The 22,539-nt window shown below is 50.3% G+C and overlaps 9 protein-coding genes across 9 annotated transcripts; 4 read left to right on the top strand and 5 right to left on the bottom strand.

Moving 5' to 3' along the window:
- The first annotated feature begins 233 nt into the window (after positions 1–233).
- F9C07_9769 (MFS transporter) lies at positions 234–1,945 on the top strand. Its single transcript, XM_041289256.2, has 5 exons — positions 234–408; positions 467–1,081; positions 1,158–1,394; positions 1,449–1,532; positions 1,588–1,945. The coding sequence occupies exons 1-5, from the start codon at positions 249–251 to the stop codon at positions 1,755–1,757; spliced, it is 1,266 nt and encodes a 421-aa protein (XP_041142207.1). The 5' UTR covers positions 234–248; the 3' UTR covers positions 1,758–1,945.
- A 181-nt stretch (positions 1,946–2,126) lies between these two features.
- Positions 2,127–3,052, bottom strand: F9C07_9768 (Sucrase/ferredoxin-like-domain-containing protein; the record flags this gene model as incomplete). The annotated part of the gene is made up of 2 exons (XM_041289252.1): positions 2,127–2,687; positions 2,759–3,052. 2 exons carry the CDS (start codon positions 3,050–3,052, stop codon positions 2,127–2,129), a joined length of 855 nt encoding a protein of 284 aa, XP_041142206.1.
- A 491-nt stretch (positions 3,053–3,543) lies between these two features.
- F9C07_2276962 (putative polyketide synthase) lies at positions 3,544–11,886 on the bottom strand. The gene is made up of 3 exons (XM_041289251.2): positions 10,933–11,886; positions 4,184–10,876; positions 3,544–4,128 (listed from the first exon to the last, which is right to left on the bottom strand). Exons 1-3 carry the CDS (start codon positions 11,578–11,580, stop codon positions 3,709–3,711), a joined length of 7,761 nt encoding a protein of 2,586 aa, XP_041142205.1. The 5' UTR covers positions 11,581–11,886; the 3' UTR covers positions 3,544–3,708.
- A 396-nt stretch (positions 11,887–12,282) lies between these two features.
- On the bottom strand, positions 12,283–13,299 carry F9C07_2057511 (uncharacterized protein; the record flags this gene model as incomplete). The annotated part of the gene is made up of 2 exons (XM_041289268.1): positions 12,283–12,789; positions 12,850–13,299. 2 exons carry the CDS (start codon positions 13,297–13,299, stop codon positions 12,283–12,285), a joined length of 957 nt encoding a protein of 318 aa, XP_041142204.1.
- Positions 13,300–13,564: 265 nt separating this feature from the next.
- On the top strand, positions 13,565–14,608 carry F9C07_2276961 (putative short-chain dehydrogenase; the record flags this gene model as incomplete). Its single annotated transcript, XM_041289255.2, has 3 exons — positions 13,565–13,595; positions 13,660–13,908; positions 13,958–14,608. 3 exons carry the CDS (start codon positions 13,565–13,567, stop codon positions 14,470–14,472), a joined length of 795 nt encoding a protein of 264 aa, XP_041142203.1. The 3' UTR covers positions 14,473–14,608.
- A 313-nt stretch (positions 14,609–14,921) lies between these two features.
- F9C07_2237877 (2OG-Fe(II) oxygenase family oxidoreductase) lies at positions 14,922–16,034 on the bottom strand (the record flags this gene model as incomplete). Its single annotated transcript, XM_041289267.2, has 3 exons — positions 15,696–16,034; positions 15,349–15,646; positions 14,922–15,289 (listed from the first exon to the last, which is right to left on the bottom strand). Exons 1-3 carry the CDS (start codon positions 16,026–16,028, stop codon positions 14,922–14,924), a joined length of 999 nt encoding a protein of 332 aa, XP_041142202.1. The 5' UTR covers positions 16,029–16,034.
- A 707-nt stretch (positions 16,035–16,741) lies between these two features.
- On the top strand, positions 16,742–17,071 carry F9C07_9763 (uncharacterized protein; the record flags this gene model as incomplete). The annotated part of the gene is made up of 1 exon (XM_041284538.1): positions 16,742–17,071. One exon carries the CDS (start codon positions 16,742–16,744, stop codon positions 17,069–17,071), a length of 330 nt encoding a protein of 109 aa, XP_041142201.1.
- A 141-nt stretch (positions 17,072–17,212) lies between these two features.
- Positions 17,213–18,890, bottom strand: F9C07_2276959 (putative MFS monocarboxylate transporter). Its single transcript, XM_041284533.2, has one exon. The coding sequence runs from the start codon at positions 18,689–18,691 to the stop codon at positions 17,390–17,392; it is 1,302 nt and encodes a 433-aa protein (XP_041142200.1). The 5' UTR covers positions 18,692–18,890; the 3' UTR covers positions 17,213–17,389.
- A 509-nt stretch (positions 18,891–19,399) lies between these two features.
- Positions 19,400–22,461, top strand: F9C07_2078686 (uncharacterized protein). The gene is made up of 7 exons (XM_071508844.1): positions 19,400–20,368; positions 20,425–20,478; positions 20,668–20,768; positions 20,814–20,906; positions 20,975–21,526; positions 21,588–22,199; positions 22,234–22,461. The coding sequence occupies exons 1-7, from the start codon at positions 19,569–19,571 to the stop codon at positions 22,290–22,292; spliced, it is 2,271 nt and encodes a 756-aa protein (XP_071363575.1). The 5' UTR covers positions 19,400–19,568; the 3' UTR covers positions 22,293–22,461.
- Positions 22,462–22,539: the final 78 nt, after the last annotated feature.

The raw sequence follows: 22,539 nt of genomic DNA, 5'->3' as shown, positions 1-22,539 counted from the left end.
AGAAGATACGATCGACAGCTTTAACGGTCAAGCTTAGCCAATGATTAGTCTATCTTTGAAACCTGATATGCAGCTCTCCTTGCGTGCACGATCCTTCAAGGTTACCCCTCACCTTCTTTTCTTGGATGCGGGTTAGCCGCGATCAGGTGATGATGAGATCTCCACCAAAGCTCCCTGGAGTATTAAGAGCTTTCTCTCGACTTCTCTCGAGCTTTCAAAGCTCAAGTTCCAAACCTTAAGCTATCACGATGGAAAGCCCCCGTGAATCAGCAACCATAGTGAATGATCCCAACAGAGAAGAAGGAAACGTACAGAGTGAAACAACACCGCTCCTGCAAAAACGGGCAAGCGACGTGACAGGAAAGATAATCAGTACCAATGTTACCCTTTTCGTCGCCGGGCTAAACGGTACTTAGACCTCCCTCTTCACTCCCATCTTCCACAAAAGAAGACTAATTATAAGCAGACGCCGCTTTGGGAGTCCTGGTCCCGTACATCCTACCAACCTATGGCGTCACCCTCTTTCAGCTCTCCCAGATCTACCTTATAAACTGTGCTGGCTGTCTCACAGCTTCCTTTTCCAATATCCATGTTTGCTCGCGCATCGGCACGGGCGGTACATTAGTGCTAGGAGCAGTGATCCAAACACTTGGATTCGCACTGATGTACTGGAACCCGCCCTTTGCGCTCTTTACTGCTGCCTTCTTCTTAACTGGCATGGGAGGTGCCTATCAAGACGCCCAGGCGAATACATTCACAACAACAGTTGACAATGCGCATCGCTGGCTGGGAATTCTGCATGCGGTGTATGGTGTTGGGACAATTATCTCACCCATTGTTGCTAATGTAATTGCCTCGCGAACGCCCGTCTGGCATGATTTTTACTTTGTGATGTTGGGCTTGGGGCTATTAAACTTGTGTCTTTTAAGGTGGACATTCCGAGAAGGTCTCTTTAAACCTAACAAGAGGAACGCGAGCGGAACAGCCGCCAGCGAATTGAAAGCCACGCTATCCAATAAAGCGGTCTGGATACTAAGTGGATTCTTCTTTTTGTATGTCGGCGCGGAGGTTACTGTCGGTGGTGAGTAACATTCTCATGAACACTTCCAACAATACAAACCCGGGAAAGAACATACTAACTATCTTAACCGTATTAGGTTGGATGGTCCAATTCATCGTCTCCGTAAGAAATGGAGACCCAAAAGAAGTAGGCTACATAGCCTCTGGATTCTGGACGGGATTCACACTAGGCCGTGTTGCTCTGGCAGACATCACTCACTATTTTGGAGAACGTCGGATGGTGTTCGTCTACCTCACTTTAGCAGTTACCATGCAGCTCCTGTTTTGGCTGGTCCCAAATATCGTTGTAATTGCTATCGCGGTTTTCCTATTAGGTAGGTTGTCTGGACCAGGTTAATGGTTCGGTCGGCTGACCGGTCAATGTACAGGATTCGTCATCGGACCATTCTATCCTATTGGGCTCTATGTTCTTACACAGGTGGTGCCGGAGGACCTTCGAATTGGGGCTTTAGGTGAGCTGCTTTTGCATCAAGGACTCTGGATTTACTTACTTACGTCTGTGTGCAGGACTCACCGCTAGTTTGGGACAGGCTGGCGCCGCTGCTTTCCCTTTTATGACGGGAGCTATAGCTTCCCGGGCTGGGGTCGAGGTTATGCAGCCGATCATGCTGGGTTTGCTTATTGGGATTGGCTTGTTCTGGGCTTTGCTTCCTAGACAACGGGCAATCAGCCTTTAGAGACTGGGGCGAGCTATGATGCCCTAGAGAACAGGTATTACTACAACATACGGTCGGATTAGACGAGGAGCGAAATTATTTAATAAAGATAACCGAATTAATCGGTTGTATAACACTTGCGGCAAATAGACCGTGGGATAAAGGTGGTGACCAATATACATCCCACCATAATTAGATCATGATACCTTATGCTACTATACATCTACTCCTACGTATAGATCCTTCAGAAATGGTACTACAAATAGAGAGAACTCCGCACCGGAAACAATCAGAAGTGAAGACATAGAATAGTATGCAGAAAGAAATGCATAAACGTGACCCTTGAAACCCTCACACGCAACGAGGAGTCTATATACAAAAACACAAATCTTACCAACTAGTCAAACCCTTCATGCGATCAAACCCACCCCTCAACTGCGAATCCGGATGCACAACCTTCCCCTGAAGAATGGTATACTTAACAACCCCCTCACAATGCTCCGGTTTAACCCTCCCCAGCCAAATCATCTGCTGCTCCTTCTTCCGATAAATCAAGACATTCGCCGCAAACTTGTGCCCCCCAACATGAGAAACAAAGTAAATGCCCACCCCACCGGGCCTCTCATCGTCTAAATCGCGATATAGTCCGTGTCCGCGCAGATGGCGCTCCAGCTCCTTTTTGATCAACGGCGCCGTGATTCCACAGCGGGCATCTCGCCGTTGATGCGAGCAGAGAAGAACAACATAGTCATGTGGACATGGTCGAGACGATAACCGGGATTCTTGCTTCGGGTTATCAATAAACGTATCAACGACATGTCTGACATCACCATAGGCCACTCTATCCACGAAAGTAAACGAAGGTAAAAGTAACACGGTCGTCTTTCCTGAATCAATCGTTCCATCTTCACCCTCCGGCGGTGTAAGATTGGATGCGGAGACCATTATTCTCTATAACATCATCAGCATACAAACCCAACTAAAATAAACAGCACGAAAACATAGAAAGAAAAATAACATACTCCATGCTTCGACTTCCCCCCCTCAGACTTAAACGCCTCCATCAAACTCCCCTTCTCCTGCTCTACCTTCCCCATCCAATCCGTCTTCCCTGTTGCCACGAGTACATGCGTGTGAAACTGCTTAATGTACCCGTACATCGGAAGCGTGGTATCGATTTTCACCTTGGACGGCCATTTCACCGTGCAATCCGCGCAGTCGTGGCGACATTCCTCACCGTCGATTTTAGGGTCGACCGTTGGGAAGATGTACTGTGGGGAAGCGAGTTTTGTGAGAGTGAGGAGGGAGCGGAACATTTTGTATGATGGATATTACTTGGTCATTGATATGGATGTAGGAACTATTGAGCGAGATAATTATTGTTGTTTGGATAGGGCTGCTATTGGGCTGATATATACTCAGACTATCGCGTCTAGTATTACTCAGACCTTAGGGCTTGATATGATAGGGAGATTTTTATCCTTCCTTTGTTCCAAGTATTAAACAACCTGAGCCAATCATAGGGGATATAAACAGTTCGTTGGGCGATTCTATACTCCGCTCCCCTATCGGAGGATCATCGCCAAGGACCAGTTACCTCCGAAGATGGGGCTGCAACTCCGAGGCAGTCGGCTCCGATGCCATATTCGAGTAGCTTTCCGGATTCTGGGTGCCTAGAACTTGAGCTTGAGAGATGTGGTAAAATGAGATGCTACCGTTGACTTGGTCAAGTATTTGTTAGGATGCCACGACCATTTGCTTAACCGAGTAACTAACCGTATACACGAATAAAAACATGACCAAATATTGGAATTAACAAACTATAAATACATCCAACCCAGCTGAGTCAGACTTGTACTAAACTATCGCCCGCATCCAAAGAGTGTAGCAAGCCCCGTATATACGGAGGGTCGGCAACCCTCTATAGTGCCCTAACCCACCACTCCTTTCAGCCGTAAATACACAACGTCGGTTACAATAAAAACCCCGAATCTTTCCACGCCCGAATATACTTCATGACCAACTCTCGGTCAATCGGACCCAAACTCCTCAACGTCGTCGAATGCTCCTTGCTATGTGTTGTATCAAGTATCATGCCACCACAAGACATGCGCAAGAAATCTGTCTGGAAAAAGTCCACAAGCCGCACCGCCGGATTTTCCGATGCTGGAATACTAGGAGGACAGTTACTGACACGCTGGAGCCATTCACCATATGGAATGATGTTGGTTCGAGGAATATCCAGGGCATCGGAGAGGATCGATATCATCTCGGGCCAGGGCTGTCTGATGGGATTCTCGATGTGATAGATTGGGTATGCGGGTGTGTTGCATCCTAGTAGGAGATCTCCGAGTGTGCTGGCTACGTCGTTGACTGGGCACCATGATAGAACCTGTCCGTATTGTCAGCAAAGTTGATCAGGAAATAAGGTCAATGGAAGGACATACACCGTCGAGATCCGGGAGAACACCAAGGGACTGCGACGATTTGATCAGGTGCACCAAGTGTTCCACTGGATTCCAGTACCCGTTGACCTTGGAGCCCGAGATTTGACCGACCCTCACGGCCATGGTGCGGAAGTGGTCCGGATATCTGTGCAGCGTCTCATCCAGCATCTTCTCACAGATGAGCTTAGCGTCTGCGTAGCCCATCGGCAGGGCAGACGCTACGTTGACCCTTTGCTCCGGGACCCAAGCCTCGTTGGTCAGGAAAGGGTGACAGCCCACAACCGATACGGAGGAGACGAACTGGAACCCGATTTTCTCCATACCCGCTCGCCGGTGACAGGCTGCGTCGCGGCAGAGGTCGATTAAATTGCGAAGGGCCTTGAATTGAGCCTCGAAGCCTCGTGCTGGGCGGGTCATGCTCATGGCCCATGCGTTGTGGGCAACGTCGGTGACACAATTGACCAAATGTTGATACTCGTTGCCGGAAAGGCCAAGCATTGGTGCTGAAGAGTTCGTTTCAATTGCTTCGATTTTTAACAGTATATTTTGATTGAACTGTAGGCCCCTTGACTGCAGCGCCTCAAGCTGGCGAGTTGTCGCGTCTGAGCCACTCACCCGGTTCAGACAGATGACTTTGCGTACGTCCGGTTGCGCGGCGAAGTGAGCAACCAGATGGGATCCGAGACTGCCAGTGGCGCCAGTAACCAACACACAGCGAAAAGAATCATTATTTGTTTGGGAGATAGGGAGCGAAGTAGGAACGGCAAAGTCGTGGGTGTGTTTCTGGACTAAGGAGTCCACTACCGCTTGACGGGCAGCAAAGTCAGCCGTGGTGATCGAAGGGGCTGGGGGACATATAGATACCAGGTTTTGGCTTTCAGAAGACGCGAGCGCGATAATAATGCGCTGTATCGAATTCTCAGGGAGCTGGCCATCGGACCAGTTGACATGGCCGTATCCGTTGGCATGCAATGTCCGCTTCCAGAAGTCCGGTTGAGCGAGGGCGTGGGTGCGACCGTCATTGAACAGCCACCAACCTTCCACCAGTCCAAATACTGAATCGACCCATGGCACAGCTTCGGTCATTTCCAGCATGACGAGGAAGCCATCGGGACGGAGGATTCTGTGGATGTTCTTGGTAGTAACCGCCAGACTGTGGGTTGCGTGTACACAGTTGGTCGCTAGCACCACGTGCTGGGTTTCCAGAAGCTTCGTGGGTGGTTTTTCCTCAATATCAATAACCTCGAATCGCATCCAGGGGTAGTCCTTGAAGCGCTTCCGGAGGCCGGCCACCAGAGAAGGAGAGATATCGGTGGCGGTATAGCGGACGGGGACGCCGGAGCTGGCGAGGAGCGGCAACAAGGCTGCTGTGGTGCCTCCTGTCCCGGCGCCCATCTCCAAGATGTTGATCGGTTCTTGTTGTTGTTGTGGGAGGTGGGCTAGGAACCGCTGCCAGAAATGCTGCAGCTGACGGAGCCAGGCCACATTGATTGGAGACTTTCCGTACATGCCGGCAGCCAGCTCGCGTCCCTCGGCGCTGCCAAAAAGCAGCTGGATGGCTTCAGTTTTGCCACCTAGGCAGTCTGCTAGTCGTGATCCGGTCAGACTAGTGAGCTTGTGGTCATATGCATGCTCGGGATACTCGTGTAGGAGCTCCTGGAGCAGTTGCGGAGCGGACTTGGTTGGCAAGGGTACCGCTGTCCGAATCATGGTCGAGCCATCTAAGTCGATGAGACGAGCCTTCTCCAAAAGACCAGTCAAAACAGCTATTACTTTGTCATGCTTTGGAAGATAGGGGAGTCGCTTGATAATCTGGCCCTCCTGTACAGAACGTAGGGAGCAGCCCAATTGGTCAAAGGCGTCGAGTGTGTGGGCCACGACCAACTCAGTCAGCTTTGGCTGAACGTAGTTGGAGTACCCAGAGAGGCCATTTTGCTCGATAAACTGATCGGTTAGAAGCTTGGTTTCAGTAAAAGCCTCGATGATGGAATCAGCAGAGAGGTGTCCAGTGATTGGCGCACTACCAATACTGGGAATCTTGACGTCTTCAGCAGGCTCACTTGGCGGAGTTTGGATCCCGGCTGCTGAAGCCTCGTCAAAGCCATCGCTGAGATCTCCGTCTGTCGTGGAAGAGTCGGATGCACCCATGCTCGCTTGAATGCAGTTCACTAAGCTCCGGACATCGGTCATTTGCATAAGCTCCTCGAGTTCGAACTTGATGCTGAACGCCTTCTCCACCTCTCGGGCGACCTCCATAGCTAGCAGCGAGTCGATGCCCAGCTCAACGAGATCCGAACCAGGCCGGATGTCCTCTGGTTCGAGACCAAGCAAGTTACAGAACAGCTCCCGGACACCGTTCAAGACATCACGGCCCGGAGCCTTCTTCGTCGGTGAGCTGGTAGACGTCTTTGTCTTGGGCTTGTTCGCAGGTGGCTTTGCGACTGGGACAGCAGCGGGAGAGGCAATACCAGGCAGCACTGGGAGAGGCTCGGGAGCTAAAGCTGCCACTTGCTGTGTAGACTGGACACCAGTGTAACGTCCCAAAAGGCGAGACATGCCGGCGATAGACACTTCAACAAAGTGGAGGCCAATAATAACCCACACCAACTTGCCGGTAGCAGAGTCAAAGACGAACAAGTCACTCACATACGCCTTGGGAGATGGGCGATTATGTATCGCGTGCACCTCCCATTGATTTGGTCGCGAGTCCAATGGGACGTTAGGGGAGCGGATCCATCTCTCGACACGATTGGACAAGTACATCTTGCCGTCCTCACACTCGGCCATACAGTTTAAATAGATGCCAGCTACTTGGCAGAATGTGTCAGCGAGTCCCACGCTGAGGATAGTTTGTTCCGCATCTTGCTTGACGATCCGCCCCGCTGACTCGTTGCCACTAGCAGCGAGCTTTTGCAAGCCCTTGTAGCTATCATCATTGTACTGCACAACGGGTGCAAAGACCTTGTAAATGTTACGGCTGCCCTGGATCACATCCTCCGCCTCTTGCCCGTCCAGCAGGTCAAGAGGACGTCGGCGATTCACCAGGCGTTCAAACGTGGTGAAGACGCTCGTGGAATCACCAAGGGAGCGGAACAGCAGTCGGCCTGAAACATGCTGGGTCGCATTGCTTCCCGCGTTGTCTTTGTCTACGCTGGTGATGCGGAACTCCCAGCTAGTCGATTCACTATCGGTTCTGTGCGCATCAAGCCAGACAAACCTAGACTCGTCGAGGCACAACGGTGCATCATTCTCCATATTCTCTAGTTCGGGGATGATATCCGAGCCCTCCAGTAGGCTCACCAGTGCCTCCCTGGCCATAACGTGCTGGAACATGCTGGGGCAGATCGGTGCTGTTTGTGCGACGAGATGAGCACCGACATACTTCTTGAATTCATCCGAGGTAGAATGAATTTGGAAGCGGGCGTGAGTGTTGCCACTATCCTGGAAGCCCATAAATGTCCAAAGCCCTTTCGGTGACTTCGGCCAAGGAGCCACGGGGGCTGCTTCCTTGACCTCCGGCTTGCGGCGCTCGAGCCAATGTCTCGTTTTTGCAAACTGATATGGTGGCAGGAGGAGAAGGGATTTAACAGTCTGTCCAACATGCCCCCAGAAAGAAACGTTCAGACCTTCTTTCCATAGGTTGAAGGTAGCATCTGCCACATTCTGTACTGCTCCGGAGCCGGTGATGTTGATTGATTGGAAGACCATACCACAGGATCCGGCCGCTCTACTGGCAAGTGCAGTAACACCTGAGCCAGAGCCAGCTTCGAGCCAGATGCTGGAAGGGTATTTCTGGGCCAGCCGTTGGACTGCCTGGTCGAAATAAACGGGGTCTCTCATGTGAGAGGCAAAGACGTTGAAAGCCGGCGGGTCCCTGATCGCCTCCTGGGTGGCTCTCTCGTGTGGAATGACTGGACTGCGGAAGATCAAGTCCTCACCGAGCTTCTCAAGTTCGGGGACTAGAGGGTCCACCAGAACAGAGTGGAAGGCGTGGGTGGTATCCAGCTGCTTCGCTTTGATACTCGAGAAAAATGGGTTGCTCGACAGAGTCTGCTTAACAACAGCCATCGCCTTCGATGTGCCCGCGAGGGTAAATTGGCGGGGACCGTTGAAGCAGGCGATATTGACAGGTGGCTCTGTCGTGTGTGCGGCGTTGGTCTCGCGCAGCAATTTTTGGATGCTCTCTAACTCACCATCGACAGCCATCATGGAGCCACGGTCCAGGCCCCATTTCTCCTCAAGGAGACGAGCGCGCCCAACAATCATTTTTAAAGTATCCCTGACGGAGAGCGTCCCACAGACGCACATAGCAGTGAGCTCCCCGAAGCTGTGGCCCACCAGCGCAGCGACCTGAACACCACTGTCAATCCAGCTCTTGGCGCACGAGTACTGCAGCGCAAACTGCATGGTCTGCAACTCGACAATGCTACTTCTGGGAGTCCGCTCAAAGATAGCGGGAATGATTCCACCAAGACCAAGAGATAGACATATCTCGTGACATTGGTCGAGGTGAGTACGGAGTACTTTGAAGTGGTCGTAGGCCTCACGGTCTAAGCCGACAAAGTTGGATTTTTGGCCACCAAAACACAAAATGACTGGACGAGATGACTGTTGTCGCTGAGTAGATTTCAGCTCGCTCCATCCGTCTGCGAAGCTGGCGAGTTTCGCTTCGAGCTCGGCAACGGACGCGCAGCTAAAGATGAGCGACTGTCCGAGAGATCGGTTCGATTGGCGCGCCAATTGATAGGATAGATTATCAATTGTAAAGCGGTTGTCATTCGGTTTCCTCGTTTGAAGGAAGCGGACCATCTTTGCGGCGTACGATCGCAAAGACTGGTCATCTATACCAGAGAACCAGAATGGACGCTTGCCAGCAAATGCCTCGACCACCCTAGGAGCTTCACTCTGAACCTCCGCATGGTCCGCCTGTGTGATGACAAGCGACGCGTTCGAGCCAGATGCGCCGTAGTTGTTGATGAGCGCCGCGCGGGAGCCCGTCGCCCAAGGCCTGAGACAAGTGGAGATCTCGATATTATCCAAGGGCGACGCGTCGAGTTTAGAGCTGATGGTACGGAAGCTAGACTGCGGAGGAATTGCGCCATTTTGAATCATCAAAAGCACTTTGATCAAAGCAGCTACACCGGAGGCACACTCCAAATGGCCGATGAGGCCCTTGACCGAACCCAGGGAAAGAGGTTCCGCGCGACCCGGTCCGCCCAACACCCTGCGAACACTGTCGTACTCTGCACGATCACCGACCTGTGTGCCAGTACCATGTGCCTCGACCACGGAGATTTGCTTAGGATCCAGTCTAGCCTTGCGCAGAACGGTGTTGAAAACGCCGGTGAGGGACTGAACACTTGGGGCGGTGATAGCCGAGCAATTTGCGTTTTGGTTCACAGAGGATCCCCTGATAACACCTAGAACCTGGTCGCCATCTTCCATTGCGGCAGATAGCTTCTTTAGGAAAACAGCGCCAGCGCCTTCACCTCTACAGTAGCCATCGGCGGCTTCATCAAACGGCTTACACTGTCCGGTAGGACTGAGAAAGGAGGCTCCATCGAGGTTCTGGTACCACTCTGGGCTCGTCATCACGTTGACACCACCAGCAAGAGCAGCATTGCATTCACCGTTCAGGATAGCGTTGCAGGCATGATGAACGGCCAAGGCAGACGACGAGCAGGCTGTGTCAATGGTAACACCTGGACCACTCCAGCCAAAGAAGTGACTGATCTTTCCGGCAGCGAACGACTTGAGGTTGCCCGTGGCAGTATACGCTGTAGGTGCATGGCAGGCAACATTATTCTCGTAGTCCACCACTCCGATACCCACGTAGCAACCGACGTGCTGGTCAATCGCTGCTTTACTGAAGTATCCAGACTGTTGCACAGCCTGGTAGGCCACCTGCAACATCATTCGATGCTGCGGATCGCTGGATACCGTTTCGCGTGGACTCTTCTGGAAGAACTTGTGGTCAAAGGCATCATAGTCACGGACGAAGTTACCAAACCACTTTCTCTTCTCATTGTTCTCGCGCCAGGCAGCGTAATCGAAATTGATGCGATCTGTAGGCACCTCAGTGCACTGTGATTCAGCCGCGCATATCGTGTCCCAGAACTCATCGAGGTCACTTCCACCGGGGAAGTGACAGGCCATACCGACTACGGCAATGGCGTCATCCTCAATGGGTCCTAACAGAGCGCCTAGTGCTGGGGGTAATTGGCCGGGGTTAGCATCAAGATCGGCGGCATACGCCAGTTTCGGGCCGAGTTTGCGTAGGAACCACTGCGGCACGAAGCGCTGGCTTCCGAAGCAGATGGTGAGAGATGGGCGAGTAGAGGTCGACTCATGCAGCGCCGTGAAGAGTTTATGCCAATCAGCCTTGTCGGTCAGCATAGCTCGGGCAGCCGCATGGTGAAGTTTGTCCTCGATTCGGAATTTGCCGCTATCGGCAGAGCGCGTGCTGAAGGCGAGTTGAGAAGCGTGTGGGAATTGAAAAGATGGGTCTGAGTCAAAGAGTTGCAGGAGGGAAGCCGCCTGATCCTTGCGCTTCCCGCAATGGAATGGCCCACGCAAGGCGGTTTTCGTGAAGATGACTCCAGCAGCCTTTAGCTTCTCCAACAGCTCAGGTGTATCAGCCTTCAACACAGTGAGGGTGGCTAGGCGGGCTTCGGAAATGACCGATACATATGCCTGTACAATCTGTTAGCCTAGCCTCATCTAAGTCGGGCTTATATAGGGTCACATACCTCTGGGAAACCGTCTACAATGCTTTCCAATTTGCTCTCCGTGCCATGGGCAGTCCATCCAACAGCCAACGACTCCCATTTGTCTCCGTCTTCACGCTCTGAATCTCCTGCATCCACCAAAGCCCCGATAGCGGTGGCAATGCGAATAGCGGCAGCGCCATGCTTTTGTAGCTCTGCCAGAGTCTCAGAGATTGCCACTGCAGCTGAGCTGATGAGTCCAGTGCAGAGACCGGCCGTCTCCGTGTCAAGTTTTAAAGCCCCCCGAAGGCTGTCATTTGATGTGATCCCCGGGTTGAGCTGTGTTATAAACTTCGTGTACTGTGCCAATTGGGTCGTGACAACCAACGGGGTAACGAGTATGTTAGGCAGTGGAAACAGGTTTGAGGGTAGTGTGCCTCTTCTGACCCATTCGTTAAGTAGCTGCAGATATCTCTGGCCCTGGAATGCCGCTAGCTCTGAATGGGCATCTGAGATCTTTTGCCATTCCTGTGGTAATTGTGTCAAGGTCTCCAGAATCCACTGCAGCTCTGGTGTCTCGAGCAGGGTTGTCCGGAGTGACTGTAAGAATGTGTTGTCGAGGTTGGGATCCTGAGGTCCAAAGACCAGAGTAAGACTCTCGGATTTGATGTTCGAGCCAGAGTTGACCATGTTGAATGCTGGGCCACAGGGGTATAATGAAAAAGTTGAGATTTCTTGTTTGATGTTGCTTGGAAGCTAGTAGTCTGTGGGATCAAGGGGTGTAAATATATGAGTCTGATATATAGCTGGGTTCATCATACAGTAGATAGTATTAGGAATAAAGAATTCTGACAACGCTGATTGGATTGAAATCCCCATACTCCGGGTCTTTGCTGATGCTCTTGCCACATGGGGGCCAGAATCCTGCAGCCCTAACTTTACCACTCCGGAGAAAAGTACTGCTTGAAAAGATTGTCCGACAGTGGGTGACAGGCTCAGCCTCTTTCTTGGCTTTCTCTTGTTTCTTTCTTTGTGTATCTCTTCTTTCTTTTTGGTGTTATTTTGGGATGACTGCCTTACTTCGTCAGTTGCCAATCTACACCATGTTATGTGTGAAATTAACTGCAGAATCCCTTGGAGAACACTCTGCATCTTACCTATAATAACAATCCATTTAGTAGAGTATAACGGAAATCATTGTTCTTTCCAAAGTACTGCTATCATCGATCGTTAAGATCTCCTAGTGATGCGGCTCATGCTCAGCCTCCTACATGCAGCTATCTTGTAGTAAACACGGTAACTCTAAGGCTCTGCAATTTGATCATATAACTGAATTAAACACAGGAGACTAAATAATTGCATCTACAACCCCATCATAACGTAAAATTCAGTTCATGCCAGAGCAGTCCCATCAACCCACTGAACAACAGAAGTCGGCTCCCTCCCCAACAGCCACCTCAAAACATTCGGACTTCCCTTCAACCCACGCCGATTATAAAACAAAATCAAATGCTCAACCGTATCCCGAACAAGATCACCCCGTAAATCACCCTCACTCGCCAGCCCAAGCCCCAACTCCCCATCCCCCTTCTCCTCCCCACCATACAAAGCCCTAATAAGCTTATTAACGCCAGTCTCAAAAGAAGGCGTCTTCAGCTCGATCTTCTTCCCAATGCGCTTCTCAATGATTTGAATAATCTCCGTCTCGGAGATGGGCATGGTCGAGCAGAGGGGATATTCGGCTAGATAGTGCTTTTCCCTCTCGTTCAGCACTTTGGCTGATGCTTCGGCTAGATCAGCGAGGGCGATCACGCTATTTGCGTGTTCTGGTTTCCACCATTTTTCGAGAACGGGGTGTTCCTGTGCTGCTAGGGCCGCGACGGGGTAGGCGTCTAGGAACTTTTCAATTCGTCAGTACCCATCACTGTATAGTGTAGAAGAAGCAGTATAAGCACTTACATTGGTCGGCTTAAGAATAGTCCAACAATCAAGCGGACTCAAAAACAGTCGTTCCTCAACATAACTCTTCAAATCATGCTGCAGCAAATTCCGATGCTGTGTCCCAAGAACGCTCGAGAAAACGAAATGCTTAATTACATTTCCCTCACGCCGGGACTCAGCAACGGTCGCATCGATCAGATTGAAACCGATTTCTTTCTCGTGAGAGTGTAGACTTGGCAGGACGGCGTTGATGGCCGTTGCGCCGTGGAGGAGCTTGCGGCAGTCAGATAGGGACTGGAGGTCTGTTGTTACGACGTCGGCGTCTGGGTACTGAGCCTTGAGCTTTTGAGCCGAGGCTTCAGAGTGTGCGGCGAGACGGAGGTGGAATTTGCCCTTGTTGTAGAGGAGAGGGATGAGGAGGGAGCATTGTTTGCCACTGGGGCAGGTTATCACTAGGATCTCGCTCATTATGGTCTTGTATGGTATAGTGTAGTTGGACTGTGGTTTAGGGTAAAGTTTGGAAATGTTAGATTTGGGGAAGAATATTCAAGCCAAGGTATTATACATCTAAATGGAGTTTTTCAATTGAAAGTTTTCTCCCCTCGTCGGAGTTTCTTTTCCACAAGTATCTCCGGCCCCAACTACGATATACATAACTTTTCTCTTGGCTCCACGCGGGTTCGGTATTTATTATGATGTTAGCCTATGATCCGAAATAGCAGCTCCAGGAGAAATGCATTCTAGTAAGGTTATCGTCATCACAGGTAAGATCTAATAAATGCACAGACATTCATTCTCTTCCTAGAACTGATTTCATTTGCAACCTAGGTGCCAACACCGGCATCGGGCTGGAAACAGTCAAATCACTATTGCGCTCCAATCAGAAATACCACATCCTGCTTGGTGGTCGTAATCTTGAAAAGGCTCAATTGGCATGCCAAAACCTCACTTTCGAAACATCGCAAAGCTCAGTCGAGCCGTTCCAGGTAGACGTTGAGAGCGACGACTCGATCGAGGCAGCTTACAAGCATATCTCAGCCAAATATAATTTAGTCGATTGTCTCATCAACAATGCCGGTTAGTGAGCCTTCCTCTACATACAAAAAGCCATCTAACTAGTAATTAGGGGCTTGTTTCGACGCCCACATCGCAGACGGCCGCATGACAGCCCGCGAGGCATGGAATAAAACATGGGATGTCAATGTGACGGGTGCGCATATCATGACTACGACTTTTCTCCCATTATTGCTCAAGTCACGCGATCCCAGATTGCTATTTATCACTAGTGGGCTTTCCTCGTTGCAGGCGTCTTCAGATTCAAAGAATCCGAAGAATGTTTTCCCACCGGCGGGACTTCCGAAACCACTTCCATTCGTTGGGTACCGGTCCTCCAAAGCAGGGCTTAACATGGTAATGGTGGAGTGGGCGAAGGCGTTGGAAAATGACGGGGTTAAGGTGTGGTCTGTCGCTCCTGGTCTTTTGGCTACTGGTTTGGGTGGAGACACGGAGCTGTTGAAGAGGTTAGGGGCACAGGATCCGAGTATTGGGGGTGATACTATCCGACGCGTAGTTGAGGGGGAGAGAGATGGCGAGGTTAGTTACGTGGTGCGTGGATATTTGACGCCGATTCAACCTTGGTAGAAAAGGGGGTAAATGGAAAGCGCCATGGTTCCGTAGTCTCGGGGACACAGCTAGTCTTTTTGATCTAATTTTGATAATCTCATCAGAGCTACCGGTCGTTGTGAGCGTAATGTTGACCATTTAATACTTTGTCTCGGATGCCTTTTTATCTTATGTAATAAGCTTCAGTGTGTATGTTTAAGTCGCTGTATTGATACTACAAAGGCTCGATAATGCCCAAGGGGGTGCCAACTTCCGCATCTAGGGCTTATTCGACATGTGATCTAATTCCTAACGGTATGGAGTTGCAAGCTACATCTACCAAAGGCACAGCCTCTATATTGGCGAGTGGAATCAAACATATCAATCTATTGCAACCGAGACTTGTCTACATAAATCATCCCTAGAGTTAACACAACCCACTCCGCAAAAAAACACAACAAACAATCACCATAACTCCTATCTCATAATCAAAGACCCAACTTCCTACCAGCCTCACCCCCAATAGTCTCCATCAGCCGTTGCCGAATATGCTCACCAATGACCGTCTCAACCCCCGAACCATCCAAAGCCCGGCACTTCAGGTCGAGATTCCCATTCAGAAAGAACGGTGCACTGTACCTTGGCCTGACGTTGTGATTGACAACGCGGTGACGCGCGCTCCGGTAGTATCCGGCTGTCCATTTCTGCATCATATCGCCCATTTTAATCACGTAGGAATGTTCCTTGACAGGAACAGGAACCCAGGTTTCCGTTGGTGGATAAAAGACTTCCAGTCCCTCCGTGTCTTCCTCCTGGAGGAGGACAGAGACATTCCCGAAGTCGGTATGATCGCCCACTAGAACCGTTATCAGAGTTGCAAGCTTGCAAGTAAGATCGTGGAGATTTGGGACATACCACCAAATTGGTTATCATGCTTCACCGGCTGGGGCGCGTAATGAAGAAGACGCAAAGGAGCGGAAGGATTGATAGTCAATTCGTCAAAGACATTAGGCGAACATCCCCAATGCTCTGGAAGCCCACGGGCAAGAACCTTCAGAATCACCTTAACCATTTCAAGCATCTTAGCGTGATATTTCATAACAGGGATGCGGAAGTCTTCGTCCGCGAGTGCCTTAGGCCATTGATTAGGACCCGTGTGAAATGTACCAGCTTCTGGGGCGTCTGCATGTGTCTCTCGGCCGATAATGAAGCCCTTTTACAATTAGCACTACTCGTAGAATATCGCGAGGATGCCGACTCACCTCCTTTGTATCCGGTAAGAGGCCCTCTTGGTGCACCTGCAGCGCGGGTGGCTCGTAGCCACGGAACGAGCGACCCATGGCCTTTCCGATCCACGTCTCCATCTTGTCTTCCTTTGGTAGATAGAAGTATCGTTTAGCACAGTTCAGGACTGCCTGGCGGTCTTCTTCGGGGATTCCGTGCCCGACGAGGTAGAAGAAACCAAAGGTGGTGCATGCATCACGCATAGCGTCGACGACTTGCTCCTTGGCTTCTGGGGAGGCATTCTCGTCGAGGAATGGACTGATGTCCACTGTCGGGATTGTAGTGGGTAATACTGCACTGTTGCTGCCCATTTTGCCTGTCTAAGCTATTATATCGGTTGATGTGGTATGACTTGTAGGGTTTTCAAATTCTGGGTTGACATGGAAATCGAGTCAATAGTACGCAAACAAGGGATAATGTCGGTTTGCACTGTAGATAAGCAGGAATTCTCAAATCTACGTGGATTACCGGTCCTATGGCTAATGTTTACACTTCTTCATACCCTTACCCTCTCTTTCTGGTCAGCCTGGTCAGCTTTCTTGCAGTATAAACCGTCCTAGCGAATGATCGGTGGGGCTGATTCTAAAAGATTACTCCGAGGTCTTGGGGGCCAAAGCATTAATCGTCGAAGGAATATCATTAGTCAGGGATGAGCTGTTGTAATAACTATCTTAAGCATTTTTGGGCAATTCTTTATAAAGTTAATCCGGTAAAGCAATGGCCAAGATATTCAGCATGTTCTGAAAGGTTACTCCGGGCCTGGAGATAGCGCGAGAATAAATGAAAAATAGTACGAATGTGAAAGGAGAAAGCAACCGAAAGATAAAGTAACACGCAACTGTAAAAAAAGTAAATAGAATTATTTCTCAAATCAAATATAATTGCTATTTCTATCAAGGTACAGAGCAGAATCCATCTCCACTCACAAATCCAAAGACCCTACTTCAACGTGCCCTGCAACATCGTACCAAATTCAATTCCTACAATTCTTCCTAAGCTCACAATCACTCAGCTCTGACTCAAAATGTCCGAAAAATACGACTGGCTCGTCCAAATCCCTGTGAATGCGAGCGATATGAAAGCGTGGGCCAACGCCCGTGACGCGCATCTCTTGCACCTCAAACCATACGTCGCCGATGGAACTATTGTTTTCGCAGGCCCCACCCTCGCAGCGCATCCCAAGGAACCAGAAGACAAGATGGAGATCACAAGCAGTGTTATGATGTTTCGAGCGAGGACTGAGGAGGAGGTACGCGCAATTGTCAGCAAAAATGCCTTCGTCGAGGCGGGAGTTTGGGATATGGATCGCGCGGTGGTGGCGCCTTTTAAATGTGGTGTTAGGACAGCGCTTTGAAGTTTTACTTGAGCTCCGAAGTGAAGTTTTATTGTATTTCAATTTAATCTAGAGCTGTGTAGAATGTGATGTTGTGATAATTGTTAGTTGTTATACAGTGTGTTTAACTACCAGGATTGACTGACAAACTTTTAAGTGGAGATTAATTAAACTTGCACTGATGGATATATTCTAATTAAGTTACTAATAAAAGAAACAATCGTAACCCGACTTCCAACATGCATCACCTTCAGTCCATTCTTTTAGTCATAAGTTCGTATCATCCGGAAAGCAAGACACTCTCCTCCCAACCGCGCGGTTGAAGCAAAGGGAAATCCCTTATGCCTTTATCGCAAGCTTAGGGCCATACTTGGCCACACGAATCACAGCGTACAATAGACCAGCAGCACAAGTCGGTACACCACCAAACGTCCACAAGCTGTGCCAATTAAGGGAATCACCACCGGTCCGCAAAATAGCGCCACTACTAGGGCCGCTGATGAGCACACCCAGAGCAATAATGGCATAGCCCATACCAACCCGGGTTCCCAGTCTCGACTTATCCTTGGTGAGCATGGCGAGACACATGGGTGGCAAGCCGATCAGAGCACCACTCATGAAGCCGGAGAGCAGCGCCATGGCGATAATCGCGCCTTTGGAATGCACAGCCATCATGACGAGCATCAGCATACCCGAGAGCAAGGAGGCCGGTACGAGAAGGTTGAAGGGACCCAGCTTGTCGGCCATCTTGTTGGGGATGGTTCGGCCAAACACAGATGCAGCGTTGAAGATAGTGACCAGGTAGAAGGCGAGAGATTGGTCGGTGATGCGCTCCGCAGCGGAGTAGTAGGACAGGTAGAACAATATGACGAACAAACCCATGTAGGCGACGAGAGAGGTGAGGATAAATGCCATGTAGCCGGCGTCAGTGAATGCGGTCGGGTCCAACATAGCGCGAACCTTGGGCGGCTTGACACGGAGCTTCATCACAGATAAGGGAATCAGCAGAGTTCCAAACGCGATGAATCCAATGACGCGCACAGCCCAAGGAAAGCCGATCTCGTTGATCAGTCGATACAACACAACGGGGTAAATGACCCCTCCCAAGGCGGAGCCTGAAGCAGCGATACCCATGGCCATGCCCATTTTGGTGCTGAAGTACTGAGGAATGATAGCGACACAAGGTACAAAGAGACAGCCGGTGCCGATACCGACCACGAAGCCTTGGGCAAGCAGAACTTGCCAGAAGGTCTTGCAGAGACTGAGCATCATATGCCCGAAGACGACCATGAAACCACCGACGATAAGGAGAGTACGGAGAAAGCCACGGTCGTAGATCGGGCCGACAAAGAGCCCTACAAAGAGCAACATAAAAGCTGCGATCGAACCGACCCAAGAAATATTGGAAGAACTCGCAGTGAAGAGCGCCCCAGACTCATAGTAGGTCTGGTAGGCACCAAAGGTGTTGAGGATACCCCAGGTGTTGAAGTAGAGCATGAAGCTGCCCAGGACATTCAGCCATGCCATGGTGCCTCCATTAGGCGGGGGAGATGGTCCACCGGCCGGTCTGGATGGAGGTTCTTGGGGCTGTGGAGGTTTCGCATCCACGCTCTTCTCACTCCGCGCAGTCGTATCGCTCATGGCGGCGGTTTCAGGTTCAAGTGCCAGCAGTTTGCGTTTCAACTTTCAAACGACAGATCGGACTCGGGTTATGAAAAGGAGTGACAGTAGTAACAAATAATTCTAATACTTTTAATGCAAGCTTGAGACTTTTTGTTTGCATGATCGTGGACTGCCGTAACTCTCCTTTTCTCTTTATATACAACATCGTCAATCGGGCTTAGGGTCCGGCATACTCGGGAAATTAACTCTATTTGTAAAATCTCGGAGATATTTGGTCTGTCAGCCTTCGGAGGTTGTTGGTTATCATCCTTGTCACTTCCTTGTCATCTTCTCCTTAGGGCTTCTTTATGCGCGTGATGATCGCCAGCATTGAAAAGAAACTCCGAGTGTCCAATCATTGTTCTCTACACGGCCTGTGCCGCCCCACTTGAGCCCGAAGCCCTTAGGCGTTGCCTTGTTCGAGTTTTCAAGTAGTTACTGCGAAGAAAAAAATTAAAGGAAAATAGAGAAAGGATTTTCAAAATTGATTGAGTAGTATTGGACGAGTCATAGAACGGAGGTGTGTACCAAGTTGCTTGGTGACATCAAAGTTTCAAGATATATATTTTGGTATACGGCGACCTTATTAAGTTTAAGCCACCACAATCCTTCACTACTATTAATGTACACAAGAGCTTCATATAAGACTGTAAACCCATGTAAAAATAACAGTATCGTAGATCATATCTTTTACACTACTCTACCAAGTTACCAAATCTGTATGTAAAAACTGTGAACCACTGGAACGCTCCAATAGAGCTAAAATTGGTTACTATACTCCGGACACATCACATAGCTGCCCAACCGTCCTTTCGGACCAATAATTCCACCACGTCTCGCAAGACCAGATTACAAGATGATAGTGAATGCCAACGACTCAACACTTCACCTACCACGAATCCTCTGTTTACATGGCGGCGGCACCAACGCCCGCATCTTTCGCATGCAATGCCGAGTTCTCGAACGGATGCTCCACCCACACTTCCGACTAGTCTTCGCTGAAGCGCCCCTACCAGCACGCCCCGGGCCTGACGTGACCTCCGTATACAAAGACTACGGCCCATTCAAGGCATGGCTACGCGTACGACCCGAAGACCTAGCCCAGAACGCACACGACATCGTGAGAAAAATCGAGGAGTCGCTAGCCGCCGCACGACTTGCGGACGACTGTCGAGGCGCGACGGGAGACTGGGTTGGTCTACTTGGTTTCAGTCAGGGGGCTCATCTTGCCGTTGGCATCCTTGCGACACAGCAGGAGCTGCGGCGACGGGGTGAAGACGACAAGGTTTGGCCGGCATACCGATTCGCCGTGCTGTTGGCGGGACGGGGACCGTTGAGATGGCTTCGTCCGGATCTCCCTATGCCTCGGGGCTTTGTCGATGCTGGGCAGTGTACCACCGGTGGCGAGCCGTTAGTTGCTGTGGACTTGTTGCAGGATAATCGTCTACGAACTCCAACTGTGCATGTTCATGGGCAGACGGATCCTGGGCTGGAATTACATCGCAGGCTTCTTTATCAGAATTGCGATACTTGCATGACAAGACTTGTTGAGTGGGGTGGGAATCATCGCGTGCCGATCAAGGTTCGAGATGCAGCTTCCGTAGTTGAGCAGATATTATCCGTGGCTCAACAAACGGGCGTGTTAGATGGGAGTTTGTAGGTTTACTATCTTGGCACATCGTATATATTTATGATGGAGATGTTTTATGAAGGGCCAGGCTGCATACCCTTTATGCCATACAGGGGAAATATGAAGTCCCTAGTACGTATGTATTACGGAGCATGATGAATTACTGCTTTGAAATGCGAGCCCGATCGACCTATGCTTTACCCCAAAAGGCCATATTAAGGAGCAACTAGATGACAGAAGCATGCAATAGAAGCTAGGATTTGGTGGACCCGCCAGATTCTGGCCTCGGAATAACTTTATAGATTTAACTTGGAAAGCGGTCTAGCTATAAAAGTGGGTTAACACTATTCGGCTTATTTTACCATTTGAATATCCGGAGGAAGGGTTGTCCGAAATTTGGCAGGCCCCAAAGAATGATATTCCGCAGTAACTTTGCTGGCTTGCGTAGAGTACCCCGGAGAAACTAAACAGAATATGGTGCGCTATGGGAGCCCGGGGCTAAAATGCTCTGTTTTATAAAACTGCAGTGGTACTATGTCTGCCAGGATTTTAATATTAAAATCAGTAACAAGATATAGAGCAAACTCTACATACACAACCTAGAACATTTCACATACCCCTCGATTACACAGCTGCTGACCTACAAACACGAATGATGATCGTCCCTACACCTGATATAGCCACAACCCCGGAAATCGCCATCGTGGGCGGCGGAATCGTCGGTCTTGTCCTCGCTGCGGGACTCACGCGGAGAGGTGTCCAGGTCAAGCTTTACGAACAAGCCCGTAACTTTCGAGAGATTGGTGCCGGTATCGGATTCACGAAAAACACGGTGGGTTGTATGGAGAAGATCAACCCGGCTGTCGTGACGGCTTTGCGCTCTGGAGGAGCTGTCAACGTTTCGCTGGACCAGCAGGATCCCAAGTCGTATTTGCGGTGGATCGATGGCTACGGCCAGCAACGGGAGGGCGACCCAATGTACCAAAAGCCGCTCTTGAAGCTTGATGCTGGCGTCAAAGGATGGGAGACCGTTCGCAGAGATCAGTTCTTAGAGGATCTTGTCAAAGTCATCCCCGAGGGGGTTGTTCACTTACGGAAGCGACTGGACACGATTGAGGATAACGAGGACGTGGACAAGGTCTACCTGAACTTTACTGATGGAACTAGGGCTGAGGCTGAGGCTGGTAAGTTCTGGCTCTGTACCCTATCTACTCCTGTTCTGGCTCAACCAATACCTGCGTCCAGTAATCGCATGCGACGGAATCAAGTCCAGAGCACGACAGCTCCTACTCGGTCTGGACAATCCTGCCTCTTACCCCCAATACACACACAAGGTCGCCTATCGCGCGTTAATCCCCATAGACAAAGTCGTCGCAGCGATAGGCGAATACAAGACCTTCCGCCAGCACATGCACGTCGGTCCGAACGCACATCTTATCCATTACCCCGTCAACACTAACACAATCGGAGCCACCGTCGTGGTCTCCGATCCTAACGACTGGCCACAAGACAAGCCTACGACGGCCCGTGCATCCCGGAAGGACGTTTTCGAAGCACTGGCCGGCTGGTGTACTCCGGTCCGTAACCTCGTCGAACTGTTCCCGGAAGAGCTAGACCAGTGGGCACTCTTCGACCTGTTCGAATACCCAGTGCCCAAGTACAACAAGGGAAGAGTCTGCCTGATGGGTGATGCTGCGCATGCGTCGAGTCCCCATCACGGTGCCGGAGCCTCTTTCGGGATCGAAGATGCGCTTTGCATGTCCACGTTGATGTCCGAGCTTATCATGGATCTTCGGGAGCATCGCACATCCAAGGCGACTGCCTTGCGGACTGCATTCGATACATACGACAAGATCCGTCGGACGAGAACTCAGTGGCTGGTCAACAGCAGTCGACGCGTTTGCGACCTTTTCCAACAACCGGAGTGGGCTAACCCGGCTAAGCGGGTGAAGACCGAGTCCTGCTTCGAGGAAGTCAAGGATCGTTCATTCAAGATATGGCATTTTGACTCTACTGCGATGGTTGATGATACGAGTCGCGAATACAGGGGGAGCATGAATTTGGCCACGAACAAGGTGAAGAGCGTAAATGGCAACAATGGAGTGAGCGTGGGTCATGGTACCAACAAAGTGTAAACCGATTCTATTAGACTCTTTTATCTCATTTATAAATTATAAGCAGATCTATATGATATCAG

This window comes from Aspergillus flavus, chromosome 2 (assembly GCF_009017415.1).
Source record: "Aspergillus flavus chromosome 2, complete sequence".
Classification (NCBI taxonomy): domain Eukaryota; kingdom Fungi; phylum Ascomycota; class Eurotiomycetes; order Eurotiales; family Aspergillaceae; genus Aspergillus; species Aspergillus flavus.
Note: the sequence above shows the minus strand (reverse complement) of the source record. Positions and strands in the feature narration are given on the sequence as shown.

Excerpts from the sequence above, each read along its gene's own strand:
- F9C07_9769 (XM_041289256.2), top strand. The coding sequence starts at position 249 with ATGGAAAGCCCCCGTGAATCAGCAACCATAGTGAATGATCCCAACAGA. Across the intron at positions 409-466 it reads TTTCGTCGCCGGGCTAAACG|ACGCCGCTTTGGGAGTCCTG; the intron begins GTACTTAGACCT and ends AATTATAAGCAG. Across the intron at positions 1,533-1,587 it reads CCTTCGAATTGGGGCTTTAG|GACTCACCGCTAGTTTGGGA; the intron begins GTGAGCTGCTTT and ends GTCTGTGTGCAG.
- F9C07_2276959 (XM_041284533.2), bottom strand. The coding sequence starts at position 18,691 with ATGAGCGATACGACTGCGCGGAGTGAGAAGAGCGTGGATGCGAAACCT.
- F9C07_2276962 (XM_041289251.2), bottom strand. The coding sequence starts at position 11,580 with ATGGTCAACTCTGGCTCGAACATCAAATCCGAGAGTCTTACTCTGGTC. Across the intron at positions 10,877-10,932 it reads TTGTAGACGGTTTCCCAGAG|GCATATGTATCGGTCATTTC; the intron begins GTATGTGACCCT and ends CAGATTGTACAG. Across the intron at positions 4,129-4,183 it reads TTCTCCCGGATCTCGACGGT|GTTCTATCATGGTGCCCAGT; the intron begins GTATGTCCTTCC and ends CAATACGGACAG.
- F9C07_2078686 (XM_071508844.1), top strand. The coding sequence starts at position 19,569 with ATGATAGTGAATGCCAACGACTCAACACTTCACCTACCACGAATCCTC. Across the intron at positions 20,369-20,424 it reads GGCGTGTTAGATGGGAGTTT|GGCCAGGCTGCATACCCTTT; the intron begins GTAGGTTTACTA and ends TGTTTTATGAAG. Across the intron at positions 22,200-22,233 it reads CGATACATACGACAAGATCC|TCGACGCGTTTGCGACCTTT; the intron begins GTCGGACGAGAA and ends GGTCAACAGCAG.